Raw genomic sequence first — 25716 nt, 5'->3', positions numbered from 1 at the left:
GATTACTGCCAGTCAGTGCCGTTGTTTAGACTGTTCGTCACACTGGAGGAGCTGCATAGACAGAAAATCTTATCACGCTGGCATGGCTGGGCTTGGTTGCACCACAGCAGTCATTTAGGCCATGTGGTCAATACTGTACTTCTCATAGGAACTGGGAAGTTTTAGCAACCTAGGGAGAGTCTACATTCAACAACTAAAATGGACATATAGTGAGTATTTAATTGGTTGTTTTCAAACTCAGTGTAGATTGAGTTTAGCAGAATCTACCTACTTTTAAACCAACCAGTAAATTCAATTCAATTCAATTCAATTCAATTCAATTCAAGTTTATTGAGAAGACTCAGGGTCCATAAAAAAACACATACTACATTTAAAAACACACAGGGACATAAAAAAGAAAAACTCATTACACAAGGCGCTGATACCAATAAATCCAAAACTGGGAACCGTATCTAACAGAGCTCAGCTTGGGGTTTGTCAGCACCTGGATTACACACAATGAATTAATTAAATGACTTAATGGTTAAATAAAGTAGTACCGCAGAAGAACGAATACAGTCCAGTTTTCAGAATTCCGGCAACGACTCGGTACCAAAGTATTGGTTCTCGTGACATCCCTACTGACAGTGTAGGTAATGTTAGGAAGTAAAATTAACAGGTAATATAACTGAACAGTTGAGAGTTTTCTGCGGGGGGATAGAGGATGCCTTGGAGTGACTTCATGGCCTCAGTACATTCCTGGCTGCGGCCCTGGATGAACCCAAACTCAGCTCTAGATCTCATAGTGCCTTAAAATCCAAGCAGAGACAGACAGCACATTTTAAAATTTTATTTCAAGGAGTGGAGAGGTTTGCAGCACGGTTATAATCTTGACACTAAGTAGTTGCACGGTGCATACAGTGTGAGCTTATGTGATGTGCAAGAGGAATATGAAGTCAGGCTGTGAGTCATCAACACATGTTGTCAGTCTGAGCCTTTTGCTGTTGTGTCCTCTAACCTCATCTGCTCTGTGTGTCCGCCTCAGTGACAGTCCACACTGTGAGCCCCCCCTTGTGGAGGAGCCTGCGCCTGACACCGTCTCTGTCATCCACAACAGCGAAGATGGTGCGTATCCCCCCCCCCACACACACACACACACACACATATGAATACATGCAATACTTTATCCACTGTAATAAATGAAGTCAGTCTCCTCCTGCAACCAGTTAAAGTAATCTCATCCTGCTTTTCTCACCAGTTACTACAGCTCTAACAGTTTAAACCCGCTCACACCTTCTCCCAGTAACCTGTTCATTGTGTTGCTTTGTTACCGCTCAGCATTATTTAACATTTGTGCAGTCACCAAACACAGCATCAGCATCAGCAGCACTAACCTGCTATGCGCTAATCTGGCTTCCCTTCTCTTCCACATCTCTTTTCTCTCTCTCTCTCATTTGTTGCCGCCCTCTGCTTCTCTGCCACTTCCTGTGTCTGTCCACCATCCTCTGATTCTCAGGCTCCTTGGCTGTTTCAGAGTCTGACCCATTCGAAGCCATCGCTCGGTTTGACTACTCAGGCCGGACCAGTCGGGAGCTGTCGTTTAAGAAGGGCGCGTCTCTGCTTCTGTACCAGCGGGCGTCTGACGACTGGTGGGAGGGACGACATAACGGGGTGGATGGACTAGTGCCACACCAGTACATCGTGGTCCAAGACTCGTAAGATTTGTCACCAGTCTTCATCAAATGTCTGCATTAAAGAACAGAATAACAAATACATTTTTTTGTAGTGATTATTGATCATGATAATATTTTACTCATGTCTCTGTTGAGAGATTGGCAAAGAGCTTCCCATAAAAAAACATCAAGACAACTGAGGCTTGTTCTTTGATCTGACCAAAAGCAAACACAGAGAGTCATCCACTGGAAATCCCCATCGCTAAGGAAGTTGATCTGCTGTGATACGTAGGAAACTGCATATCGTAGCAGATCAGCTTCCTTGTGGTTTATTTATATTAAGTGTGAGGATTTCTTACACTTTGTGGCTATGGCCACAGGGATTTACACGGGAATACTTTGGACTCTGCATAAAAGTAAACAAAGACTGTGTGAAGCTCATGTTTACTGAGCTAACTGTAGCTATTCTTGATAGAGTCTGTGTTTCTCAAAACTCAGAGGTGGTGAGTAAAAGGTTATCTAGATCAGTCATAGAATACTTAGTTTGAAAAATGTTGGATTTCCCCTTGAAGTGTCTTGTTATTTTTGAAGTGAAAAACTTTGTAGTTTTGAAAAAGGTGACTAGTGTTTGTGTTTATTACTCAATTAGGACAACAGTTTTGTCATGACTCACGCTTCCTTACATCATATGAGTCAAGACGCAGTGATGTATCAGAGACAGAAAGAGTTTCTCCTCTTCAACTTGCAATATGAAGGCACAGCAGTGATTTGTAAACTATTTCTTGGATGTTTCAGGACTGATGGAGGCAGGGGAAGTCCAAAGCCTGATGTGGACAGCAGGGACCTGCTGGAGGAGAGAGTGTCTACTAGAGGCAGCGCTGCCTCTCCTACTGGAGCTCATGTGGCAGACATCTACCTGGCCAACCTGAACAAGTGTGTCTCAGTATTTTGTAGATTTTCATTTGCAGCTTTTGTTGTTGTTGTTTTCATAGTTTTTTTGCCCCTAAATTGGCTGAAACTGTAGATCTAAGAAAAAACTTTATGATTGTGTCAACATCAAGCAAAATATGTGGCAAGCCACAAAAGCCCTTGACCCGACTCTTAACAGAAAGGATAAGAAAGAAAGCAAGGAGCATCCTGGAAGATAGTTCCTGCTCTCTCTTCAGCCAGTTTGAGCTCTGGAGCTTCAGGAGGCACTATAGAATCCCTCTTAACATGTATTTAAGAAGTCCTTCATCCCAAGTTCCATCAAAATTCCTCACTCAGCAAAGTGACTGATGAGATTTAAGCTGCAGACACTGACATAAACTGTTTTTAATGTGGAAACTGTTTATGAAGCTGAAAAAACACTGGCACTGCTTTGGTGTGGTGCGTTATGTGACGCATGTGAAATGCCGCCCCTAGCACAAACAGGTCACGTCACACTGCAGCACATCAACAGAAGACCACACACAGTTATTGCTACTTTAACTAAAAGATCTGTACTTCTTCCACCTATGCATCAGCTTAAAATCATGTGTGGACACTCACTAATTAAACCTGATTTCTCGCCCAAAGAGCTGTTCTCCAAAGCTGTGGCTCACCAGGCAATATCTTTTTTTTGCCATTGTCTTTATAATGACAGGATTGTGGGGCTTATAGCTCAGGATATTTCTCGACTTTAACGAGCCTCTCCTCATTCATTCTTCAACACCCACGCGAGACAGCAACAGCAACAGAGTTCTCTTTATACAGCACATCCATGGTGAGGAGAGGAGCTGAGCTGCCACGGCAGCAGAGTACAAGAGCTTCGACAGGAGCCAGTATGTGCAAACAAGGAATCAGTGGGGGAAAAATAACATTTTTTCAGGGGAGGCGAGGCTGGAAATAGGATGAGGTGTGAAGTGCTGTGGGGCGGCGCGTCCAGGAGCACCGAGGCGCGTGTAGCAGCCGCAGTGTTTGGTTGTACATTGAAAATAATTGGGCGTATGTTTTGTGTGCACCAGTTGGCGCCAGTGTGTTTTGGCCTCAGTGATCTTGTCTATATGCTTGTGTTGTTTCTTGTGTTTGGTGAGCCAAGAAAATTGGTTCCATTAGTGGAAAGTACAGATATAATCTATTGTATTCTAATATTTGTCTTATTCAGGATGAGAAAACGTCCAGAATCTGGTAGCATCCGAAGAGCCTTCCGTTCAGAGAGCGACAGCACGAGTCCAGGAGCCAGCGGTGGGGGAGGAGGAGGAGGAGGGGTGAGAACGGCTTCTCTTCCTGTTGGTGGGGCTCTGGTGAAAGAAACTGGAGACAAACGACCTGTCAGTGCTCACAGCATCCTCAACTCTGTCACCCGCCACTCCTCTCTCAAGACCAAGGTACTGTGACATCTTAGCTTCAACAAATTCATGTAGTGAAAGGACTATTTTGTTTAATGTGGCGAGAATTTAATTGAGGGTATTGTGAACATTTAGGTGGAGAGTCCACAGTTACGTAAGACAACTTCAGCAGGACGATCCAAGAGCTTCAGCAACCACAGACCACTGGACCCTGAGGTCATAGCCCAGGTGGAGCCCAGCTCACAGGTGCGTGTTAGGTCGCTTATATCCCCATCTGCTACTTTGGGTATTTGCATGCACAAGATAATATGTTTCTGTCTGCCTTTCATGTTGCAGGATATCGAGGCTGCGATGAGTGAGCTCAGTAAGTTGGAGAGACAGAGCACCTCGAAACACACACACACCCCCGATGTGGTCCTGGATACACTGGAGCAGCTAAAAGGTGTGAGTGGCGGAGGAGGAGGAGGAGGAGGAGGAGGAGCCTCGGAGCCCTCCAGTCCACTCCACTCCCGTCTGTTACGGGACAGCGAGGGGGGCTCCTCACATGCCCACCCACTGCAGCGCAGCGCCTCCTCCGCAAGCGACGTGCCCTCCTCCTTCCGCCCGGCTAAGAGCCAGCCGCGGAGCCCCCTGCCCTCCGCCACATCCCCCTCTCTCTCCTCCTCCTCCCTCTCCTCATCTGTACCCTCCTTTAGAGAGCTTCGCCCCCCAGCGACAAGGCCCAAGCCGGTGGTGTTCCCAAAGAGCGGAGGTGGCAGTCCAGCCATGGGTTCCCCAACCTCTACTGTGCCCCCGACGCCTCCCCCTCCACTGTCAGGCCACACACACTCTCTCCCTCACACCCCTCCTCCTCCACCTCCACCCCAGTCTAACGACAAATCCTGCCCGGCTTAGGACTTCTCGCTCTGACCCACCTTGCTGATTCTTGCAAATTCTTACGGCTCTTCTAGCAGGTGCAGAAAGCACTTCGTTGTTTCACACAAGACCTAACCCACTACTCATGTGTAGCATTCACTTCATGGTGTCCAGGCGAGTTCTTAAGACACCATGTTCCCTTTAGAGTGTCAAGATTTTTTTCAGCCCTCTCCTGGCAGCTCTGCTTACGACAGGTCAACTATCAGATGGCGCAGTTTAGCGATCATCGCTCAGAGACACTTCTTTTGCCACCGCAGAGATCCCAGGCATCACTGGATTTACTTTTTTTTTTTTTTTTTTATTTACAAGGGAACAGGACTCCTACTGACCTTCAGCTTACATACACTAGTTTGTGATGTTTGAAATTGTGTTTGAGTGGGTGTGCAGGAGTGTTACTTGCCTTTACACACAGATCTAAGTGAGAAACAAAAAGCACTGTTTGATTTTTGTATAGTAGACATGACAGTTTTTTTTTTCTCTTCTTCTTTTTAATGACCCACGACTAGCGGACTGGAAGGGAGTGTTTGATTCCTGAGAATAGACTGTGAAATGCTAAGCTCTCTCTCGGCATAGAAACGAAAACACACTGACTCGCTGCTTCAGAAGTGGAAGGCTGGAGATAAAGGTGGACTTTTGAGATGATGAAAGGAAAGAAAATATCAGTGTAAGTCATGTGATCGAGAGCTTTATTTTATCTCTTCCTCCAGTGTTTGATATTTTGGTGATTTTTTTTTTTTAAATTACTGTTCAGTACTAGTCCCACAACAGGAGCATAGCAGGAACAGTGTTCTCCAAAACCTAACATGGCCAATAGTAATTCTGAATACACATATAAAGCAATACAGAAAGCTGGTAGTTTGAGGCATTATGCTGCTTCTCTCCTGCAGCTCTATTACGTGTGTAGGGGACCACTGAAACCCAGCATTTTTATACGTAATGTTGGACTGTACACACACACAAGCACACACATTCTCTCCAAATGTGTGTGTGTGGTGGTGTTTTGTGGCAGCTAAACACCTTTCAGGTTTTCCTTGCATGCTGGGGCCATAGACAGCAGCCGCTATGGCGAGCTGGCTCACTTTATATATCTCGCAGTACCAGCCACTAAACAACTTCAAACACAAGTCACAGCTTGCTCCTTTAACTATATACTTCAGACTTAACAGTAAAAAAAAAGGGTTATATTATTCTAATGGTGTGTATGTATGTTTAATAATCATGATAACTGGAAGCATGGAGCTGAGGATCCTCTTGAGTGTGTTTAGATAGAAGCACAACCAACCACCTCATCCGATGCGTTCTTAAGCAAAGTTTGCTTTTGTTGTTACTCTCTTTTCGTTCCCAGTTGTTAAGTAATGCTCAGAATCTGTAAAGGTTAAAATGTTGAACTGTGTAGCTGTCTGGGTGTGTGTGTGTGCGCCTGTGTGAGCATGCGTGGATGTAGAGTGTGTATGCGCCTCACCCCCCTCACCCCTTGACCACCCATCATAAAGGGACGCCACCCAACAGCGACTGTACCAGCAGCCTCAGCGCTGAATAAATATGCACTGTGTACATGTGACCAGATAAAAAGCCTGCAGGGATACATGACATGTCTCGTCTCGTGGCCGACCAGCTTTAAGTAGAAAGAGGACGAGAAGCTCCAAAACTTTTATATATATATTCATATATTATTTGCTAAAATGTATCCTAAAATTAGATCTGATGTTGAATTGAGGAATATGTGAATACATTTGCAAACACTGACGTCAAAAGTGGACACATACCATTCAGGGTAAACTGAATAACACCTTGTTTGTTGTTTCTTGAAACAGTATTGAACTAATTTTTGCTTCACATATTCCCATCACGCCTCCCCCCTTTCCCCCAGAAACACAGCACATACTGCATTCCTGTATGCTCTCTACCAGGTAATGAATTATACTTGTTAAGGTTTATTTTTTATCTCTGTATACTGTTCGTGTATTACCTGGTGTATTTGTGTTGCTTTTACCTCATCGTGACAACTGGAGGGACTGTGACCGTGTGTGTGGTGAGAAACAAACTCACCTCATCGACATACAAACATGCATGTGGTTGGTTGGTGTGTTTTGTCCCGGCTGTGCCGTCAAAGGGGAGCTGGGACCCTCTTCGATCTCAAATCAATCATCGTGCACTTGAACAACTTGGCTTGCGTGTGGACTAACTGTGTGGGGATGATTTGTCGGAATTGAATATTGTTGAATATGCATTTTTGTGTCCATTTGAAAACAGCAGAACTAAAAAAAAAAAAAAAGACTGTAATGTCAAATCTATTTATAGTTGTCTCTGTATTACTGGAGAATCCTGTGTTCAGATGTACTTTGTATATACAATGTTGTACATTACAGAGGTACACTCTTTTTTGGTACAATATTGTACAGTAATAGCAATAGTAGTTTAATCAAATAGGCCTTATATAATTCTATGTGTAGTTCTTGTAGTAGATCTGTTTTTTAATAAACATTGCTTGCTATAAAGAGTCTTGTTTGATGTTTATGATAAGAAAACTGGCATTTCATTACAGAAAATCATCCATGAAATATCGATATAAATAATGATAGACAGATGAGACAGATTTAAACTCCAAAAGTACTCAATCCTACATTTCCCATGATGCAACTTCAATAGCATCTTTCAGTAGACCCTCTTCGTCTCCTAAATGCCTACTTTTTTAAAACAACACACCTCAAGTTTGTAATGCAGGGTTTCTTTTAAAAATACATAGTCCTAGGCTGAGTCTGAGATAAAAAATAGAAAAAAAACCCCTAATGACATCATCAGGGTTATGTTTTTTAAACTTCAGAAAGCTCCCACCGTTACACTTACAGGCTAAGTAGCATGCATCATGTCGAGTTAGTTGAACTTGGTGGAGTTCCCCTTCAACAGAACAAAGCTATGAGTGAATCTTGTCAGGCAACTAATAACTGACACGCAGACAAACAGGTAGACACATTGTACAGTGTCTGTAGCAACAGACAGTGAACATGGAAAGGGTTGGTCAGATACAAAACCATATATAAACATTAAATAATATTGATCTATATTATCATTTACTCACTGTAATTAAGAAAATAAACATCTTAAATCGCCCGCCTGACTCTAAAATAGGCTACACCTTCAAGATTTCAATGACTTCCAAACAGTGCAGATTTTAAGTCGGGGAACAGAGTGCACTAGTATCAGATCACATACACTTTGAGGTGGTTTATAAACTGACTGGTATCAATTAGATCTTACAGATCGAATATGTGCTCATGCAGAACAACCACCGCTCCACCCAGCTTGGTCTTGGCAAGGCGCTGGAAACATCAAGTCCAAACTGGTAGAAAATATTTCCTCACATAGATAGATCTGCGTAGATGTAAGTGTGTGGAAATCTTTTCTACCAGTTACAGATCAAATTTGGGAATTTGTCTGTCATGCTGAACAGCAGGGGGGCGACACTGCAGATATATCAGAGACAAATCCTGGCAACATTAATGGAACAACTAAAAGGACGTGATGACAGCACTTATGTTGACTCTACAGGGACGTGGGAACACAATCATATCTGATTCTTCACATTTATGATGAAAACACAGGTGGGTTAAATAATTAGAAATAAAAATGATGAATCTCTAAATAGGGATAAAACAAACTCTAAAAAGTCAGTTCAGGGTCTGATGGTTCAAAGGTATCTTGGGGAAACAACAGTTGTCCTTCCAAATAGATAGATAGATAGATAGATAGATAGATCCTTTATTGTAACAAAACTCTGTTAGAGCAGTCTGGTTAGCAGCATATAAATGTGTACACATGTACCAACACACACTCAGATATTCACTGACACACACTTGCTGATCACATCCTTCACATGGTCACACACACACACACACACACACATTCATATCTATATTTTTAAGATATATGATTAGTAGTAGATATATGATGAAAAATAGTCAAACACAGCAGTTATTGCACAAAGGGATTGGGAATAGTAGGGTGGAGATTCAGCTGTAGTTACTCTTTGACATAGAGGTTCCCAGCATGGGTCTGAGCACCCACAGGGACCTCAGGGGCCTCAGGGACCCCAGGGGCCTCTTCTCCGGGATAAAACTTAACTCAAATCGAAACTAGGAACAGAATATATGCAATATTTCTCTGCCTCAGTGTAATGTGATGTAGGGCTGTGTGCCATCAGTGTAGCCTGCTCTCATATACACTGAGACACAGGCGGAAGTTCAGACAGAGTGAAAACTGTCAAGATTGCACTTCGCTGTTATTTCCGCCATCATTTATGAGTATAGACTGTGAAGTCCACACTTCCTAAAACAGTCACGGCAATGCCTTGCTGCCGGCTGCTACTATTATTGAAACTCATTAACTCTTTGGCTACACGTAAGACGAAAACATAGGGAAGCTGTTCTGCCTGCCTGCACCGTACCTGCCCAGCTCTGTGTGCAGCTGCTTTCGCTCGCTACGGAAGACTTGGCTCGTGTGGGCGTATTTTGCTTTCAAGTAAGTTTGACTTACCGTAATGCTCCGGAGCAGTTTGAGCTGTAACTGACAAGACAGACGTTTATTGTGACGCCATATTCCACGGGAAAACCAGCTGTGTAGTGGGAGAACCGGTCGAGGCACAGCTGTCAGGACGGATTCACCAGAGTCCGGCTAACTGCAGCAGCAGCTCAGGTAAGCTAACAGTACGGCTAACTTAACTTTTCAGTTAGTGACACGGACTCGCTAAAAGCTTACTAAAGTGGTTAACTAACATAAATAGTTGTTAGTAATAAATTGTTTTATTACAGTACGCCGTTAACTTGCTGTCTGTCTGTTAAATTAAAGTAATGCTAAATAAAAGTAACCAGAGCACACCTAGCCAACTATGTAGGTCAACTGTTGACATCTCTATGACATAACAAATTTAGCTTTACTCCCTATGGTAACTTAAAGTTTGTCTATTGTACCGTACTTACCTAACGTTACCTAACAGCTAATATGTGGCTACTTTATTGTTTATTTCCTATCTAATGTGTCTTGTTTTTAAGGACAAAGAGGACTTGTCTCTGTCAATGTTTTTCTAATTCTCTGTCTAATTATTGTCTCTGTCCCCCCCCCAGCATGTCAGGTATTACAGCCAGCACAACAAACTACCTGTGGTCTTTACAAGATGTCCTCGGTCAAGGGGCCACTGCCAGTGTCTACAAGGCTCGCAACAAGGTAGTCAGCCTGTGGATGATTCTTATCATCATAACACACTGTCAAGTTGTTGTTTTTTCCACTGAGCAGCTTATTCACATCACTCTTGCCATTTATCGCAGATGCTTCAGCCTACTCACTGGCTGAAAAGCAACACCAGGAAGTGTGATAAGAAAAGGTTGTGGCTGCAGTGCTGATGTGTGCTGGCTTTGATGTTCTGACATGGTGCTGTGTGACTTGTTAGCTGATGTGAATGTGTGTGTTTGTGCATGTGCAGAGGTCGGGTGAGCTGGTAGCCGTCAAGGTGTTCAACACAGTGAGCTACAACCGCCCCCATGAGGTCCAGATGAGAGAGTTTGAGATGCTGAGGAAGCTCAACCACAGCAATATTGTCAGGCTGTATGCTGTGGAAGAGGTAAGGCCACCATGAGAGCAGGGAAGACAAGGGAAACTCCAGCCATGTGGTGGGATATGTATCACTGTGTAAAACAGAGCTGCAGCTTTATTTCAAATTCATTTGGAACATGGAATAGGAAAGCATTTCTACACTTGGTCCTACACTGTTAAACAATAATAATAATGATAACAAGTGCGTCACATATCAATAATTAACACAATCAAGACATAAAAACAACAACTTTTAAAAGAACTGATAAAAACACTTAAGTGTATAAAGACTGAAGAAATAAAAGACAGTCTAAATAAACTTAAAACTCAAGTAAATTCAGGGAAGGCGCTCCGATAAAAGTATATTTTAAGAAGGAACTTAAAGAGATCACTGACTCGGCTGACCTGATTTCCTCGGGGCCCTGACAGCAAACACTCTGTCCCTTGGGACAATGGAAAGATAGCTTTCTTAATACATTAACACATACATTCTCAGTCACTTGGTAATTGAAATGGTAAATGGACTGCACTTGTACATCGCCGTTCTATTCTTCCGACCACTCAAAGCACTTTTTACACTATGAGTCATATTCACACACACACACTCATACGCTGATGGCCGAGGCTACCACACAGGGTGCCACCTGCTTCTCAGTTCTTTTTCTTTAACACACACACACGCCATATGGGGTTCAGTATCCTGCTCAAGCTGGAGGAGTTCCATCACAGATCACACCACCAATCTTCCGACTAGTGGATGACCCACTTTACCTCCTGAGGCAAAGCCACCCCATTCCCTTCCCTCTCTGAGTTATATGTTTTCTAGCATCTATCATTGAATTCTTCCACATCATAATGTTTACAGAGTTGAAGGAGTTGCAGCTCACCTCCTAATGTGTTAACACATGTATGCCGTTAACACATGTACTTGCTGTCTCTTTGAAAACTGGTGTAGTCCCGAATGACTTGAAAGTAGCTAAGGTACTTCTGCTTTTCAAAGAAGGTGATCCTTGTCTCTTCAATAATTACCGTCCTATATCAATTTTACCCTGCTTCTCCAAGGTTTTGGAGAAGTTGGTCTATGCAAGAGTGTTGAAACATCTTAATGACAACAACATCCTGTATAAGCACCAATATGGATTTCGTAAAAATCACTCGACCTATATGGCTCTCCTTCAACTTGCTCACAAAATTTATGAAGCATTAAATGACGATAAGTTTGCAATTGGCATTTTTCTGGATTTATTGAAAGCCTTTGATACAGTTGATCATAGTATCCTAATATCCAAACTTGTTCGTTATGGTTTTCAGGATGTTGTTATCCATTGGCTTAGAGATTATCTCAGCAACCGGCAGCAATATGTTTGTATAGAGGGTATGAATTCCAATAGAACTGTGGTTTCTCGTGGTGTACCACAAGGTTCAATTCTTGGGCCTCTTCTGTTTTTGATTTTTATAAATGATTTTGCTGTACAGTTTGATACCGCACTGCCCATTATTTTCGCTAATGACAAATATAGTTTTTCACATTCTGACTTCGGTTCCCTGATTAAAGATGCAAATACTATACTTGCACAAACCTCGAGATAATTTCAGATGAATAGGCTTTCCTTAAATATCAACAAATCCAATTATATGATTTTCAGACAAAAAAAACAAAAATTATTCAAAACAAGACTCTAAATTATTTATCAGTGACATTGAAATTAAACAGGTCTCTCATGCCAAATTTTTAGGTGTTATTGTTTATGAAGGCCTTACATGGAAAAGCCATATTGGGCTTGTGTGCAAAAAAGTATAAAGTCTTATGGCATAATTAGAATGATTTCTTCTTTAGTGAATCGCTCCAGTCTTCTGACATTGTATTACAGTTTAATATACCCATATTTATCTTATTGTAATATTATATGGGCCAGTACATTTCCTACTTCTCTTCACAAACTTTTTTTGTTGCAAAAGAAATTCATAAGGCTTGCCACTACTTCTACTCACTCTGAACCATCTGCTCCTCTTTTTAGGCAACTTAAGATGTTATCAATTTTTTATATTAATGTGTATCAGACATGTATTTTTATGTTTAACTGTATTGAAAAGGTTGATTATTTTCCTGCTGTTTTCCATATTTTTTTCATACCAAATTCCAGTATTCAATGTTATGAATTTTTTTTGATGTTTTTTATGTTCACTTTGCTTTAGGCTCTTGTGTTGAATTGGTGATGTACTGTATTTAAGGAGCTGAGGCCCCGTATAGGCCCATCTGGATCTCTTGCCTCTGCTCAGCACCTTTATTTTGTGATGGCCATTTTTTGTTTTTTCCTATTGTCTTGTGCAATGGTGCGAAATAAACAAATAATAAAATAAAATGTCTCCCTCTAGCTCCCATCTAAACAGAAGGTACTGGTGATGGAGTATTGTTCAGGGGGAAGTCTGCTCAGCCTGCTAGAGGAGCCAGAAAATGCCTTCGGCCTGCCTGAAACAGAGTTCCTCACAGTCTTGCAGTGTGTAGGTGGGTAGGTGGGTGTATATCTTGGTATTTCCCCAACAATCTCATATACCTAAACTGAAGTTTTCTTGCTTTCTTCTCTTCAGTGCAAGGGATGAACCACCTGCGCGAAAATGGAGTGGTGCACCGGGACATTAAGCCAGGCAACATCATGCGGCAGGTCGGGGAGGACGGCAAGTCTGTTTATAAGCTGACTGACTTTGGGGCAGCAAGAGAGCTGGAAGATGATGAGAAGTTTGTGTCTATCTACGGAACTGAAGAGTATCTGGTAAGATAACAGTCCCATGAATAAACTTAATAAGCCTGGGTTTTGTGCAACCAGGGGATATGCAGTCAGAAATTACTTTTTGATATTTCCTGACAGCTGAACAAGAAACGAGTCTGATAGCATAACCCACTTGGTGAAGGTAATACACAACAAAACAGACACCCATAAAACCCACTGGTGGAAATGACATTTCCAACCACTTTGATGTCTGAGCAGTTGTCTTATAGAGATTTGTCTCCACCGTGTGGTGTGCACAGAGATATCATCTTTACTACAGGTTAGCCTGCAGGCACTCTTAACATAGCCTGTCACATTTATATTCCATTACTGCCGCCTTAAAGAACACAAGGGGACGTTATGAGCAGAAAATCTTTTTACTGCCTCAGTGGATGGGGACATTGCTGAAAAGTGTATTAAGGCTCACCCAATGCCCTGGATAAATAAAGACATCAAAGTAAAATAGAAGAAATTGATGAAATAATATTGTATCAATAAAAAAAGTATGCTCAGTGCATCCTTTAGATTGACAGTTTTAAGATTATTGCACATTTTGTAACCTCCTCTATCAGGTCAGTTTCCCTTCACGTTCTCGAGGCTTGGAAGCAGAAACAGCATTTCTTTTCATTGTTGTAATAGTAGCTTGTTCTTTAGAAAAGAAAGCATATGCAATACTATGTGTAATACATTTTTTAACAGTACCCATTTTATTTTACAGTCAAAGGTGCAATCAGTATACTCCATACTATTCCCATTCATTCAGGTGCTTTCATTTGCACCCTGGTTGTTTGCTTACAGTCTATAACCAGTCTTTCATACTAAATCATATTACCATGACTGCTACACAGGCCCATTTCCCCATGAGGATCGCTGATCATCTAAACTCTGATCTGAATTTCTATGTGCTGTATGTGATTGGTGGTTTTGTTATAAACGCCACCAGATGTAAAAATTATCCTACCAGCGTTAGTGATTGCATTGAAATGACTTTGTGAGACAGGCCCTGTGGAGCTTAGAGCTTGATACCTGGAAGCAGTTTGTATTATCAAGACTGGATGGCCCTCTAGTGGACAAATGGGGCTATTCACGAAAACAACTTCACTGTAAACATTTCTGTACGACTGAATTTAACATGATGTTCCCTGATAAAAAGACAGAGACCTGGGGATAAACATGTCTTGCTTGTGTCCTCTCTTCTTACTCTGCATATGTTTGTGTGTGTGTGTGTGTTTGTGTGTGTGTTTGTGTAGCACCCAGACATGTATGAACGCGCTGTGTTGCGTAAGCCTCATCACAAGTCCTACGGTGTGAATGTGGACCTGTGGAGTATTGGTGTGACGTTTTACCACGCTGCCGCCGGGAGTCTTCCCTTCGCACCGTTCGGGGGACCACGCAGGAACAAGCCCACCATGTAAGTTAATAAATTAGGTGTGAGAGGGTTAATCACAGACCAGACATTTCTGTTAGCAACACTGAGTTTTAAAGTCCTTCAACCATAGCTAATGAAGTAATTATACCAGTTTTAATTATTTTTGCATTAGATCTCAAAATGCCTCTTTTAAGCTCCATTAACACCAGCCATGATACATACTGGAAAGCATATCACCATGGAATCATGAATGCTGTTTCTTCAGGAATCCTGGGGTATCCGCCAGAACATGAACATCCATCAATGATCCATCAGCCTGACTTGTGTGTTTTGTTGTGTAGGTTCAAAATAACCACAGAAAAGCCTATGGGGGCAATAGCTGGAATACAGCGGGTGGAGGATGGGCCTATAGAGTGGAGCTACCACCTACCTCACAGCTGCCAGCTCTCACAGTATGTAGAGCATTTGAACATGTATCTCAGTGACTCTTTAATGAGAGTACATGATGCTAACTCTTCCTCGATTGTCTCCATATATTTCTCTCCCATTCTGCCCCCTCTCTGACTGTAGGGGTCTGAGGGTGCTGCTGGTTCCAGTACTGGCAGGTATACTGGAGGCTGACCAGGAGAGGTGTTGGGGTTTTGACCAGTTCTTCACGGCCACCACAGACATACTGCAGAGGCAGCCAGTTCACCTCTTCTCTCTGCAACAGGCCATGGCGCATTGCATCTACATACACCACTACAACACGTAAGTCTGCACGGGTATATCGTCACACACGTTATTCTGAGCAGACTAAAACGAAGCAGGAAGGATTTAAAACATGACTGCCTAAAGTAAAATGCATTTGTTTGTAATTGTCAGACTAGATTTCTAGTTCATTCTGCAGGAGTGACACACTTAAAGAGTCAGTAAAACCTGAAGGACAGATGACAAGGATGCTGCAACTTGCTCATGTCATGTTTTATCTTCCAAAATTAGAATTTTGAAAACTGTAGAATTTTATCTGTATTTGTACTGACCTAAATTTTGTAATTGGAGCCACATAATGAAAGGAGGGACAATGGTTTTATTTTAATGGCTGCACAGAGATTATGCAAGATGAATTTTCTTGACCTTTAAATATGCTTTCCCTGTTCATTTGGTGTTTTTGTGTACCTGATGGCATGGTACAAGAGTAGGCGGGGTTTTAGAACAAAGTGTATCCATGCAAATGAGGAAGTGTCAGGTGGGATGTTGCTAGTTTGGTCAAAGGTTACGGAAGTTATTGATGACATGAGTCATTAGTTGATGATTCCACCAGCTAAAAATGTGAAGCAGCTACAGAGTTATGGGCATAATACTCCTTCAAAGAAGAGGCACATGTTTTGACGTGAGCTGATTCATGGCTGCAGATAATTTAGTTATTTATTGTTGTAAATCAGGAATTAGTTTTGAATGAAAAAAAAAAAAAAACACCAAACATTTCTACAACTCAGTTTGGATTGTAACCTGAATTATGCCCACCAGGCTTAAACAGACTTTGATAATGTTGTTAGCAAAGTCTGATAGACTGTAGAGGCAGTCAAATGTATCATGTGACCTTATTGATTAATCTTAGTTTTAAAAAAGTACAATTAGATAATGGGGCACGATATGTTTGTAGTTTTATGTAATTACAGTTACCAGTGGGTACTGTGTTTTTTCCACGCACCGTTGCACATTGAAAATGTGAGCAGTCTTTCAATATCTCTTCAAACATTGCAAACTAAAGGCCATTACATCTACGCTGCGCATTATGGATGTCCCTGCAGAATCACAATTATAGCGGTGACCAAGAGCACTGACCCTGATCTTAAAACATTGATAGGGAGCAGAATCAGACCTGAATTTTTAAAAATGTCCTGGAAAATGATCTCTAAATAAGAGTGGAACCCTTTCTCTCTCCCCTCAATCCTCTCAGGGTGTCAATATTCTTTGAGGAAGTGGCATCTCAGACTGGTATAGGAGTCCAGCTGCAACATCTGCTCTACCTGGGTCATGACCTCCCTCTGGAGGGCAGCATGAAGGTGGTCAACCTCCCCCGTACTTCACCTGCCCAGCCCCTCATTCTGCTCAGCTACGAGCCTGAAGCAAATACCAACCTGCCCTTTAGAGAACGTAAGACAATCAAAGACACGCACACGTTTGATATGTTCCTGTGAAGTCTCAGGCTTCCCTCTTTTTTATTCCGTGATATTCCCCAAGGGAGATATGAAAGAGTTTTGATAGGAGGTGTATCCCAGCATCACACCTACTCAGCTGTTTTATGCAGATTTTGTTTCATAATATTAATCTGAATGCTAGTCCCAGATGTGAGGAAAGGATACAGAAGATGAGTGCATTATGCAACAAATATTAATGCCCAAGCACACACACATTTACACACTGTTCCCATAAGTCATGTACGCATATTTAAGTGTATGTTTTTCTTTCCTCTGTAGCAGAGACACCAGTCATCCCATCCAGGTTTGATGTTATGGTAGACTACAACTTCTCCAAGGTACTGCTGCTCTGCTGATTTTCTTTGCCTCCCATGCCTAACATTATGTTCAGTATTTAAATGTTATGTATTTTAAGCATCCCACCTATTATTTATTATCTCCTTTAATCCCCCTCTTCTCTGCAGGTAATAGTGGGAGTAGTCCACCAGTATCTGAGGATAGTACAGTTGCTGCACACACACCGAGAGCTGCTGCTGCAAGGATACTACAGCTACATGTGAGACCAACACACACACATACGCTAAAACAATGATTATTTGTTATACTGCACTGAGCGATGTACCTCCAAGGTTATGCACTGATTCTAGGTAATTATCGTCATCAATCTCTTCTCCTCTCTCACACTTTTATTGTCCCGCAGGATGAGGTTGCGGAGGGAGTGCGAAGAAGCAGTGCACAGTATCACGATGATCACCTTTAGACTGCAGTCTTGCCTCACGGTTGTACTCAGGACTAGCAGACTGTGAGTTTTGTCAACACACACTTTGAGATAAATAAAGGGATTATTATGTGGTCCCACAATTGGGCTGTTGAAATGCACAAATATGTATTTGTATGACATGCATTATGATACACAGCAAGTGGAGCTGCACTTGCTTTTTCACGTTGAATTTTTGACTGCGTGTGATGTCGTTTTGGCTTACTGTTGTTAACTGCTAACAGCATAGGTTGTTTCTGAGAGATGAAATTTGCTGACACGTGTTTTATATTGTAATAATTCAGCTATTTATTTTTTCCTCCCATATCTGTTGTATCTTTATTTTTCTTAGAAACCATTACGCTTCAGAAAACCCAGGTCCAGCTGACAGCAGGCAAAAACTGGATCTGGTGAGTGCCGTCAGGAAGGAGTATTACAGCTTGACTGATGAGGCTGATGGAAATGGTGTTGGGATTTGGCTTCCCTCCATATTTTTGTGCCAGTATTCATTCATCAATGAGTATATGGTGTAGAATTGCAGATCGAGAGTGATGAGAAAAGGAACAACATGCAGCAAAGGTGTTGCACACTTTTAATCTATTTTGATGGCCAGCTCTTGGCAGGTACCAGCCCTGCTGATATATTATTTACTGGGATAAATTAAAACAAATGAAACTGTTGAAAGTGGGACTGGGTATTTTATCATTCCATTACCAATACCAAAACAATACTTGAGAAAGTTGTAGTAAAAACAGACACATTTTAGTCAATACTCGAACTTAATGAGGTTTGATAGTCATTAAATGTGAGATTCAAACCACCACTTTGCAAAATTTTGTGTTTTATGCAACCAGGGTGCCCTAAGAGGTCTCTCTTTTTTTGTATTTTTACTCAAGAGTTCTTGGAAGTCCTCAAAAAAATATCAAAGAACTCTCTTTCTTTCTTTCTCTTTGGCAACACTTGGGGCAATAAGCAGTAATTGCAATGTGTTTGTTGGCAGACTTACACCGCCTCCTAACTGGATAGGCAAACATCAAATTGTTTCATCTTTTCCCAGTGAAGATGTCCTAACCTGCACCAGCAAACATGCTAAGCAAAGTGTCGCTTGTTTGAAAAACTTTATGCCCTGTGTATTTTGGCAAAGCTTTACTCACCTCCAACCTGTTTTTAGAGCAACAACAAGGCTCACTCATTAGGCTCCCTGAATGTTGTTGTCACTTGTAGTATATCTGGACAAATTTTCACGCTCCATCCGCCAGAGTTTGCTATATGTTAGGAAGAGGTGTAAGGCTGAAAACCAGGTTGATGAATTCATTTTTATCAGCTTGTATGATGAGCCCTGCAGCTGGCGAGATAAAAGGGTTATGACAGTAACCCGTTAAGTTTGATCCCAGGCTCCTCCAGTCCACATGTTGAAGTATCCTTGAGCAAGATACTGAACCTCAGCTCATGATGGCTGTTCCATCGATGTGTGAGTGTGATAAAACCTGAGTAGCAGGTGGCACCTTGTATGGTAGCCTTAGCCACCAGTGTATGAATGTGTGCATGAATGGGTGAATGTGACTCATATTGTAAAAAGTGCTTCGAGTGGTTGGAAGACTAGAAAGACGCTATACAAGTGCGGGTCCATTTATTCGGGCCCGAGCACCAGGTGTGAGGACCCTATTGAAACTGAAGGAATTATTATTTTTCCCTCAAATTAATCACATTTCCACTATAGGTGCTTGAAAACTCACCAAACTTTGCATACACACCAGAACTGGTGAATAAGTTAATATGAAAATTTTATACTTTATGGGTCTCATGCTTGGGTGTAAAAAAAGTGGCTCAGTTGTGCCCCTACAAAAACTCAATGAAGTCCCCCTACTTACCCTTACTGTACGTTTCACCTACATGTGCGAAATTTAGTGTACTCATGTATGATGTCCACACGTACAAAAAGTTTCTTGGATTCATACCCTAAACTTAACAGGAAGTCAGCCATTTTGAATTTACTGTGCAATTTTTGTCCATTTTTGGTCATTTACAGGGGTCATACTTTTAAACTCCACCTGGAGATTTAATCTGATTGACTTCAAATTTTGTCTGTACCATCTAAAGACTTTTGACATGAAAAGTTGTTGAAGGCTTAAGTTTTCGTCAAACCATGTGACCGTAGCAAGACATTAACCCTATGGGCCCAAACGACGCATAGTGTGTCCAAATTCACACCTGTTCTTCTCTATTGATTTTCTCCGCGACCGTGCGTCATAGCGAGAAGCCATATCACGTGAAACAGCGAAATTGTAGCTTTCCGATAAGACCAATCACTTGTCGGTAGTCCAATGTCTTCAAGGCGAAAAAAAATGATAAAGTTACACTAAAATCATGAATAACAGAGCTTTCATACAGCTTTGCACACACATTACTCTTGGATAGATTACTCGCGAATGCAGGCTCGCACAGAAATGCCACACATATCACATGAAAGCGCAGGGCTAGAGCTTTCCAGTGATACCACACACATCATTGTGCTGTCATCCCATCACGCTATAAATCCAGATCAATTGTCTACAAAATAAAAACCTGACGGATTTCTTCACAGTCCATTATAATATCGGAATATCGTATCTTACCACGTCTTAGGCTTGCGTGTGTTTCTCCCTGTCTATCCACATTTGTAGTCCGGCTTTCAAGATGCAAATATCTCCATATTGTCCAGTTGACACTTCATCAAACTTTGTATGACAAGACCAGCCACTTCACCTTTGCGCACCCAGACAACTGTAGCCTATTTATGCATGCTGACAGGGCCGTAGTCACCATATACATTGCCCCCCAATGCCCAAAATGCCCCCCAATATATAACTGAAACTGAAAAACAACAACAGACTTTGTTTACTGCAAACAAAGTGGCAAATATTATCTTGGAGGACATCATTGCACTTGGTTGACTATTTTTCTATGATTTTAGATGTAAATATTGCATGTTTCTTTCAGATAAAACACATTTTTGACTTGTGAATGAGTGGAATTTCTTGCAATAATGAAAAATACTGGCAATCATGTCTGCCTGGCACAAACCATATGTTTTGGACAGCTGTGAAGTGACAGAATGTCCCACCATCATGGTTCTTATATTGCCAGATTCCAGAGAGTCTCCCCTCTTCATATATGGCAGAATATGTCTTCTTCCAACTTGCTATGCTGAGATACATGTAAAAATGTAAGAATTTAGTAACACGGATTAGTTTTTTTCATTGATATAAAAATTAATATAAAATACAGGCACATAGAAGGACATGTAATGATGGCAAATCTGGTTAGCCCAGATTGTCCTGAAAAAAACAAGATATAGCATGTGTATGTAGCCTTTATAATGACTGTGATATGAGCTTAAAAGTAAAGGCAGTAAAAATACCCCAAAAACACCTAGGGCCCATAGGGTTAAATTTCCATGTTTTGCCATCAAACAGGAAGTGGTTTTTAACCCCACCGTACCTTGTCCAATCTGCCCCAAACTTCACGTCAGAAGAAACATGCTAAATAGGTGTCATAGTCACTGCGCCACCTACTGGCAATAGGAAATAAGCCTTGTCTGGCAATCATTTGATTGACATAAAATTGAAATGGTGTGGTCTACAATTGATATACAACAACATGGCCTATATTCGGTGTGTTCTCCAGCGCCACATGGTGGACACCTGAAGTGCTACCATATGTGCAATAGAGCACTCAATCACCCACACTCTACACAGGAAATACCATCTCACCCCTGCATGCAGTACCCAACTTAAGTTGAAATGAACAGCTACATTAGCTGGTGTCCCACCAGTACACCCGATGTGTGTGAAGGTGCGAGATCCCATTCATCGCTGATTGCAGCTTTAACTTAAATTAAAATCTTTTAGATTATTATTTGAATTAGACATTGCACCATCAATATCACCAAAAGACTAAACTGACAGAGGTGCAGCATTGCTAGACTCAATTCACTTAATTTGAAATGCTGTAAATGTAAATTAATCCAGGATTATAGACTGTGAACTATTTATTTTGTGGCAGATTTGTGATCTATTGATTCAGCTAACAGAGTCTGTGGCTGCTCTCTCTACAGGTCAACCAGCACTTGCCTATTTATGCCGCTGGAATCAAAGAGTTTCAGAACCGACTGGACCATCTGCAGATTGAACAGGCTAAGTTATCAGAGACACTGGCCAATGACAAGAGGTACTCCAGGCAGGCAGGGGTTCAAAACATCAAGGTGGCCTCATGGGTTTATGGTGTTTGAACTCTGACCTCTTTCCTCCCATAGCTGTCAGAAGATGGAGATGCTGCTGAAGAAGATAACAGCAATTCATCAGCATTATCGTAAAGACAGACAAACTGGCAGTATGTATGTTTCCTTGTTGGTATATGCTGGATTTTTATAGCTGTTTTTGTACATAGTAAAATATCTTACTCTTTTCTTATTTTCACCACAGAGCTGGCATACAACGACGAGCAAATCCACAAATTTGAGAAGTGAGTATGTGTCCACACAGCTGCTGTCCTGCTCACCCAGCCTGTGAAGGATGTTATTCTGAGCGCTCCTGTAATCTGCCTGTCTTTCTCTTGTCCCAGAATCCACCTGTCGTCCCACATTAAGCGAGTGAAATCTCTCCTTAGAGAGGACTGTGTGCAGAGATACAAAGAGCTTTTGGCCTCGACGAGGACTTGGAGCAGGTCAGAGCTGCTCCAAACACAGCAGATTCACCTCAGCTGTGTTATCCAGACCACAATGACTATTTACAGTAACTGTTTGTTTGACAGCCGCTCACACAGATGAGATGATGGAAGCTTATATGTAGGAGATTAACACAGGACAGTAGGACATTGCTATTAAACAGTCCCTCTCAAACAGATTAAAATAGTAGTCTACATTAGTAATCATCACTTCACACTTGTTTAGCAAGTGATATTGAAGCACTAAAATTGTGTTACACTTTACATTTGTGCATAATGATGTGAGAGGTGTGACCTGATCTAAATCTAGAAAAAAGAGTATTTGTTCTTCTTGTTTGTTTTTTTGTCACTTATTTTGTTTCTGTGGAAACATACAGTAGAGCTGCTATTTAACTGATTACATGAATAGATAATCCTCATTTCAAATATACCTAATAAGAACAGTGCAATGTGTAAACAGCAGTGGTGCAGGAGAGTTTTCAGGTTCGACTGTGTGTGTGTAGATACATGCAACCAAATGCTTCTAATACAAACATAATTATGTTACGTTCCCACCAATTCTCCAAGGTAGCGGTGAAGATTTGGTAACTTAAAGCCTTCATTAACATGTGAGCTTAAGAAAGTTGATTATGGTTCAAGTATTGTTTAGGTTTGAAAAAGGTAATTAATAACTTGAATGTGAGGGAATTTGGCCTAGAAAGTCCTTGAAAAATCCTTGAATTTGGTGTTTTGAAGATGGGGGAACCCTGACTAACATTTTAGTATAACATTTTTTCATTTCCATTTCTCTGATGTGTGTGCAGTGTTTTACTGGAGATGCAGACCCGCCTGCAGGACTTCAGGTCTTTTTCCATAGGCTTACTGGCAGACCTGGAGATGACTGAGCAGCAGCAAAATAAGGTCAACATCTCACTTTTTCCATGTTGCAAATCTGTCTCTGCAACTCAGATCAGACATAACATAGCAGTGTGCACAAAGACATGTTCACTGATAAGAAAGTAATGTGATATTTTATGAGTGTTTTTTTTTTTTAGATTTGGGAATATTACTTAGTGATGCCACTCACTCAGCATCTCAGTGGTGTAATGTCTCATCTGTCCTCCTCAGGCTCTGGACATTATGCTTATCAATCTACAGTCCAAGCAAGTGGGACAAGAGTTTGGAATCGCACCCAGGGACAAGGACCAGATGGTCTCTAGGTGTGTCTTTGTGTGTGTGTGTGTGTGTGTGTGTGCATGCAAGATACAGACAGTTGTCCAGTTGCCCTGATAACATATCTTCCTTTGTTCCAGGATGCACCATCTGAAGGAGGAAATGGAGATGTTGGTGAGGGAACTACAGTGTAACAACAGCGTTATTGAGAGGTTAGTTGAGACCAACTTCCTTTATTAGTCAAAACGTACACCTCACATACCGTAGGTGAGAACGTATGATGTTGACTGTAATTGTTTTGTCTTATAGTTTGGGAACAGTGAACTCTGCAGCACCTCTGGAGCCGAGCTTGGCCAGACCTTCTACACTGTGAAAAAACTGTAGCATCTTTGCATCTTACTCACAAATACACACACAAACTCTATGTGAAGCACCTACTTTTAGCTGCCACTCATGAACAGTTACGGACAATATGCTGGATCTTCTTTCAAGGACCGGCTGCAGCCTGTGCTGTATGAAGAGGAAGCAGCTGAAGACAATCAATAAAATGTGGATCTCAATTTAGAGATAAGATGTACAGAGAGGAGGAGGGAACGTCACTGATGGATTTTTACTCAGTGTGTATATCTGTGTGTGGTGTGTGTGTGTGTGTGGCTGGCAACTGAGTTCAGCAGCTCAATACAAACCTCATTAATGCCTTTAGTGTTATTGTATTTCTAATAGGCTGCCACAGTGATGGACCATCAGGAAAAAGCAAAATGAATGCCAAGTCAGCTGCTCGAGAGTTGTTTCCTCTTTGTCCCACAGAAGAAGCACTGCAGAATCTGGAGGACTTTAAATGATTCATTTAACCAGACTGACACTATATCTCTCCGTCTGTGTATGTCTGCGTGTCTTCTGTCTGTGTTTGTCGAAGGCTGGAGACCTCTGCTGTCTTTTCCCCATAATGGTTGATCATTCAAATGCTTTCATGTGACTTGATCTCTAGGTTTACTTCAAGAATATCATTGTAAATTCAGTGAATGAATGGTGATTGATTACATCATTGATTGTCAACTTCTCCATGCACACAGCACTGTTGCTTTGAAGTGACATTTGTCTCTCCTCCTGTTGATGTTTAACGTGAATGATAAGTTATTTTTTTGTATTTTATCGTAGGTTTTTACTGTAAAAGAGAAGAAACAAAATCAGGGAAACCCAGTGCTAACCACAATGTCTCCTTTTTAGCTGAAGTACACCGTACGGCAAATTAACGCTATGAAATGACATTAGCCAGCCAGTGTGGTTCACGTGGTGGGGAAATCCCTGGGTTTATTTGTTTATAAAGGGATCTCAGGTGATACACAAGGTCAGAGGACATTGACAATTATACTTTTGTCCTACTTAAAGACTATTTTGCCATGTTTTTAGTCTCATGTGTTTTGTCTTGTGAAATGATTGAAAGATTATCTCAGTGGAAGTAGTAACAAAGATAGAAAAGTAAAAGTAAAAACCATTTCATGTCCCCTCTTGTATATCTACAGCTGCTTCATACCTCTGTGAGGATGAATCACCATGTTCTGAAAAGTCAGTTTGTCATGACTGTGTGACAACAGAACACTGTCACATTCAGTCTGTACTCAAATTACTTTAACATTAAGTTAGATGTGGGTAGGTGTAACCACGCTTTGACGATGAAAGGTCTCAAACAAAGTAGAAAACAAGCCGAGTTGTTGTGACACTGCAAAGCACAGAGAATGAAATTGAAAGTTTCTCACTCAGTCTGCGTAGGAGTGGCGCGGGCGTCCTCGGGGGCTTTCTCATTTTAGTTAGGGGGACGAGCTCAACTGCCTCTGTGGTTTTTAGCAGCTCATATGACGTGCTGTTGGCAAAGTGGAAAATTTGATAACTTTCCTGTCCCTGGCCTACACAAACAAGTGTGAGATTGTGTTTATCACAAGAGTTAGACTCTTCTTGGTGATTCAATACAAACTGTAGGCCCAGTTCTTAATCTTGCTGTGCCATACATCCTGTTTCATACCGTCAGTTTAATGAGTTAATATGTAGTTTCAACAGTGAGACAGCACTTCTGTCCAAGTCCTCTGTAGCACCTACAGGAAAAGTGAAAATGCTAGTGTTAGGGAGTAACAAGCTACATGTCATTAAATTACAAAATAAATGTAGTTGTAGTTAGTATTATTTATTGTCAGCCATTATTACAAAAGCATACATCCAAATATATTCTTTGTGTTTAAAAAAAGTTTATACATAGAATATAACATTCATTCTGTTGCTTTGCATCTTTTATCTTTTTGCCATGCCAGAATGTCTTGTGTTGGCCT

General features: G+C 41.4%; 2 protein-coding genes across 6 annotated transcripts in view; both read left to right on the top strand.

The window, feature by feature from the left end:
• Nucleotides 1-6734, top strand: part of srgap2 (SLIT-ROBO Rho GTPase activating protein 2) — a 65110-nt gene extending 58376 nt beyond the window's left edge. For 2 of the 4 annotated variants that reach the window (XM_033625866.2, XM_033625868.2), the window contains exons 18-23: nt 1025-1104; nt 1496-1694; nt 2448-2585; nt 3778-4000; nt 4097-4207; nt 4298-6734. In XM_033625866.2, the coding sequence (XP_033481757.1) occupies nt 1025-1104; nt 1496-1694; nt 2448-2585; nt 3778-4000; nt 4097-4207; nt 4298-4855 (1309 nt within the window). In that variant the 3' untranslated portion in view covers nt 4856-6734. Of the gene's footprint in view, nt 1-1024; nt 1105-1237; nt 1404-1495; nt 1695-2447; nt 2586-3777; nt 4001-4096; nt 4208-4297 lie in introns of those variants that run through there. The other 2 variants (XM_033625867.2, XM_033625869.2) reach the window with 2 other exon arrangements.
• Nucleotides 6735-9428: 2694 nt separating this feature from the next.
• ikbke (inhibitor of nuclear factor kappa B kinase subunit epsilon) lies at nt 9429-24896 on the top strand. 2 transcript variants are annotated; one of them, XR_004501643.2, is made up of 21 exons: nt 9429-9568; nt 9997-10096; nt 10353-10490; nt 12839-12968; nt 13052-13233; nt 14481-14641; nt 14941-15051; nt 15170-15349; nt 16542-16738; nt 17062-17120; nt 17247-17338; nt 17483-17584; nt 17892-17949; nt 21636-21748; nt 21834-21914; nt 22003-22042; nt 22142-22243; nt 23047-23143; nt 23351-23442; nt 23536-23607; nt 23705-24896. XR_004501643.2 is itself a non-coding variant. In XM_033625870.2 (21 exons), the coding sequence occupies exons 2-21, from the start codon at nt 9998-10000 to the stop codon at nt 23766-23768; spliced, it is 2166 nt and encodes a 721-aa protein (XP_033481761.1). In that variant the 5' UTR covers nt 9429-9568; nt 9997; the 3' UTR covers nt 23769-24896. The 2 variants fall into 2 exon arrangements, 1 of the variants encoding a protein (XP_033481761.1); XM_033625870.2 differs by having other exon boundaries at nt 21834-21910.
• The last annotated feature ends 820 nt before the right edge of the window (nt 24897-25716 follow it).

The sequence above is a fragment of the Epinephelus lanceolatus genome, chromosome 1, assembly GCF_041903045.1.
Source record: "Epinephelus lanceolatus isolate andai-2023 chromosome 1, ASM4190304v1, whole genome shotgun sequence".
Taxonomy (NCBI): domain Eukaryota; kingdom Metazoa; phylum Chordata; class Actinopteri; order Perciformes; family Serranidae; genus Epinephelus; species Epinephelus lanceolatus.
Note: the sequence above shows the minus strand (reverse complement) of the source record. Positions and strands in the feature narration are given on the sequence as shown.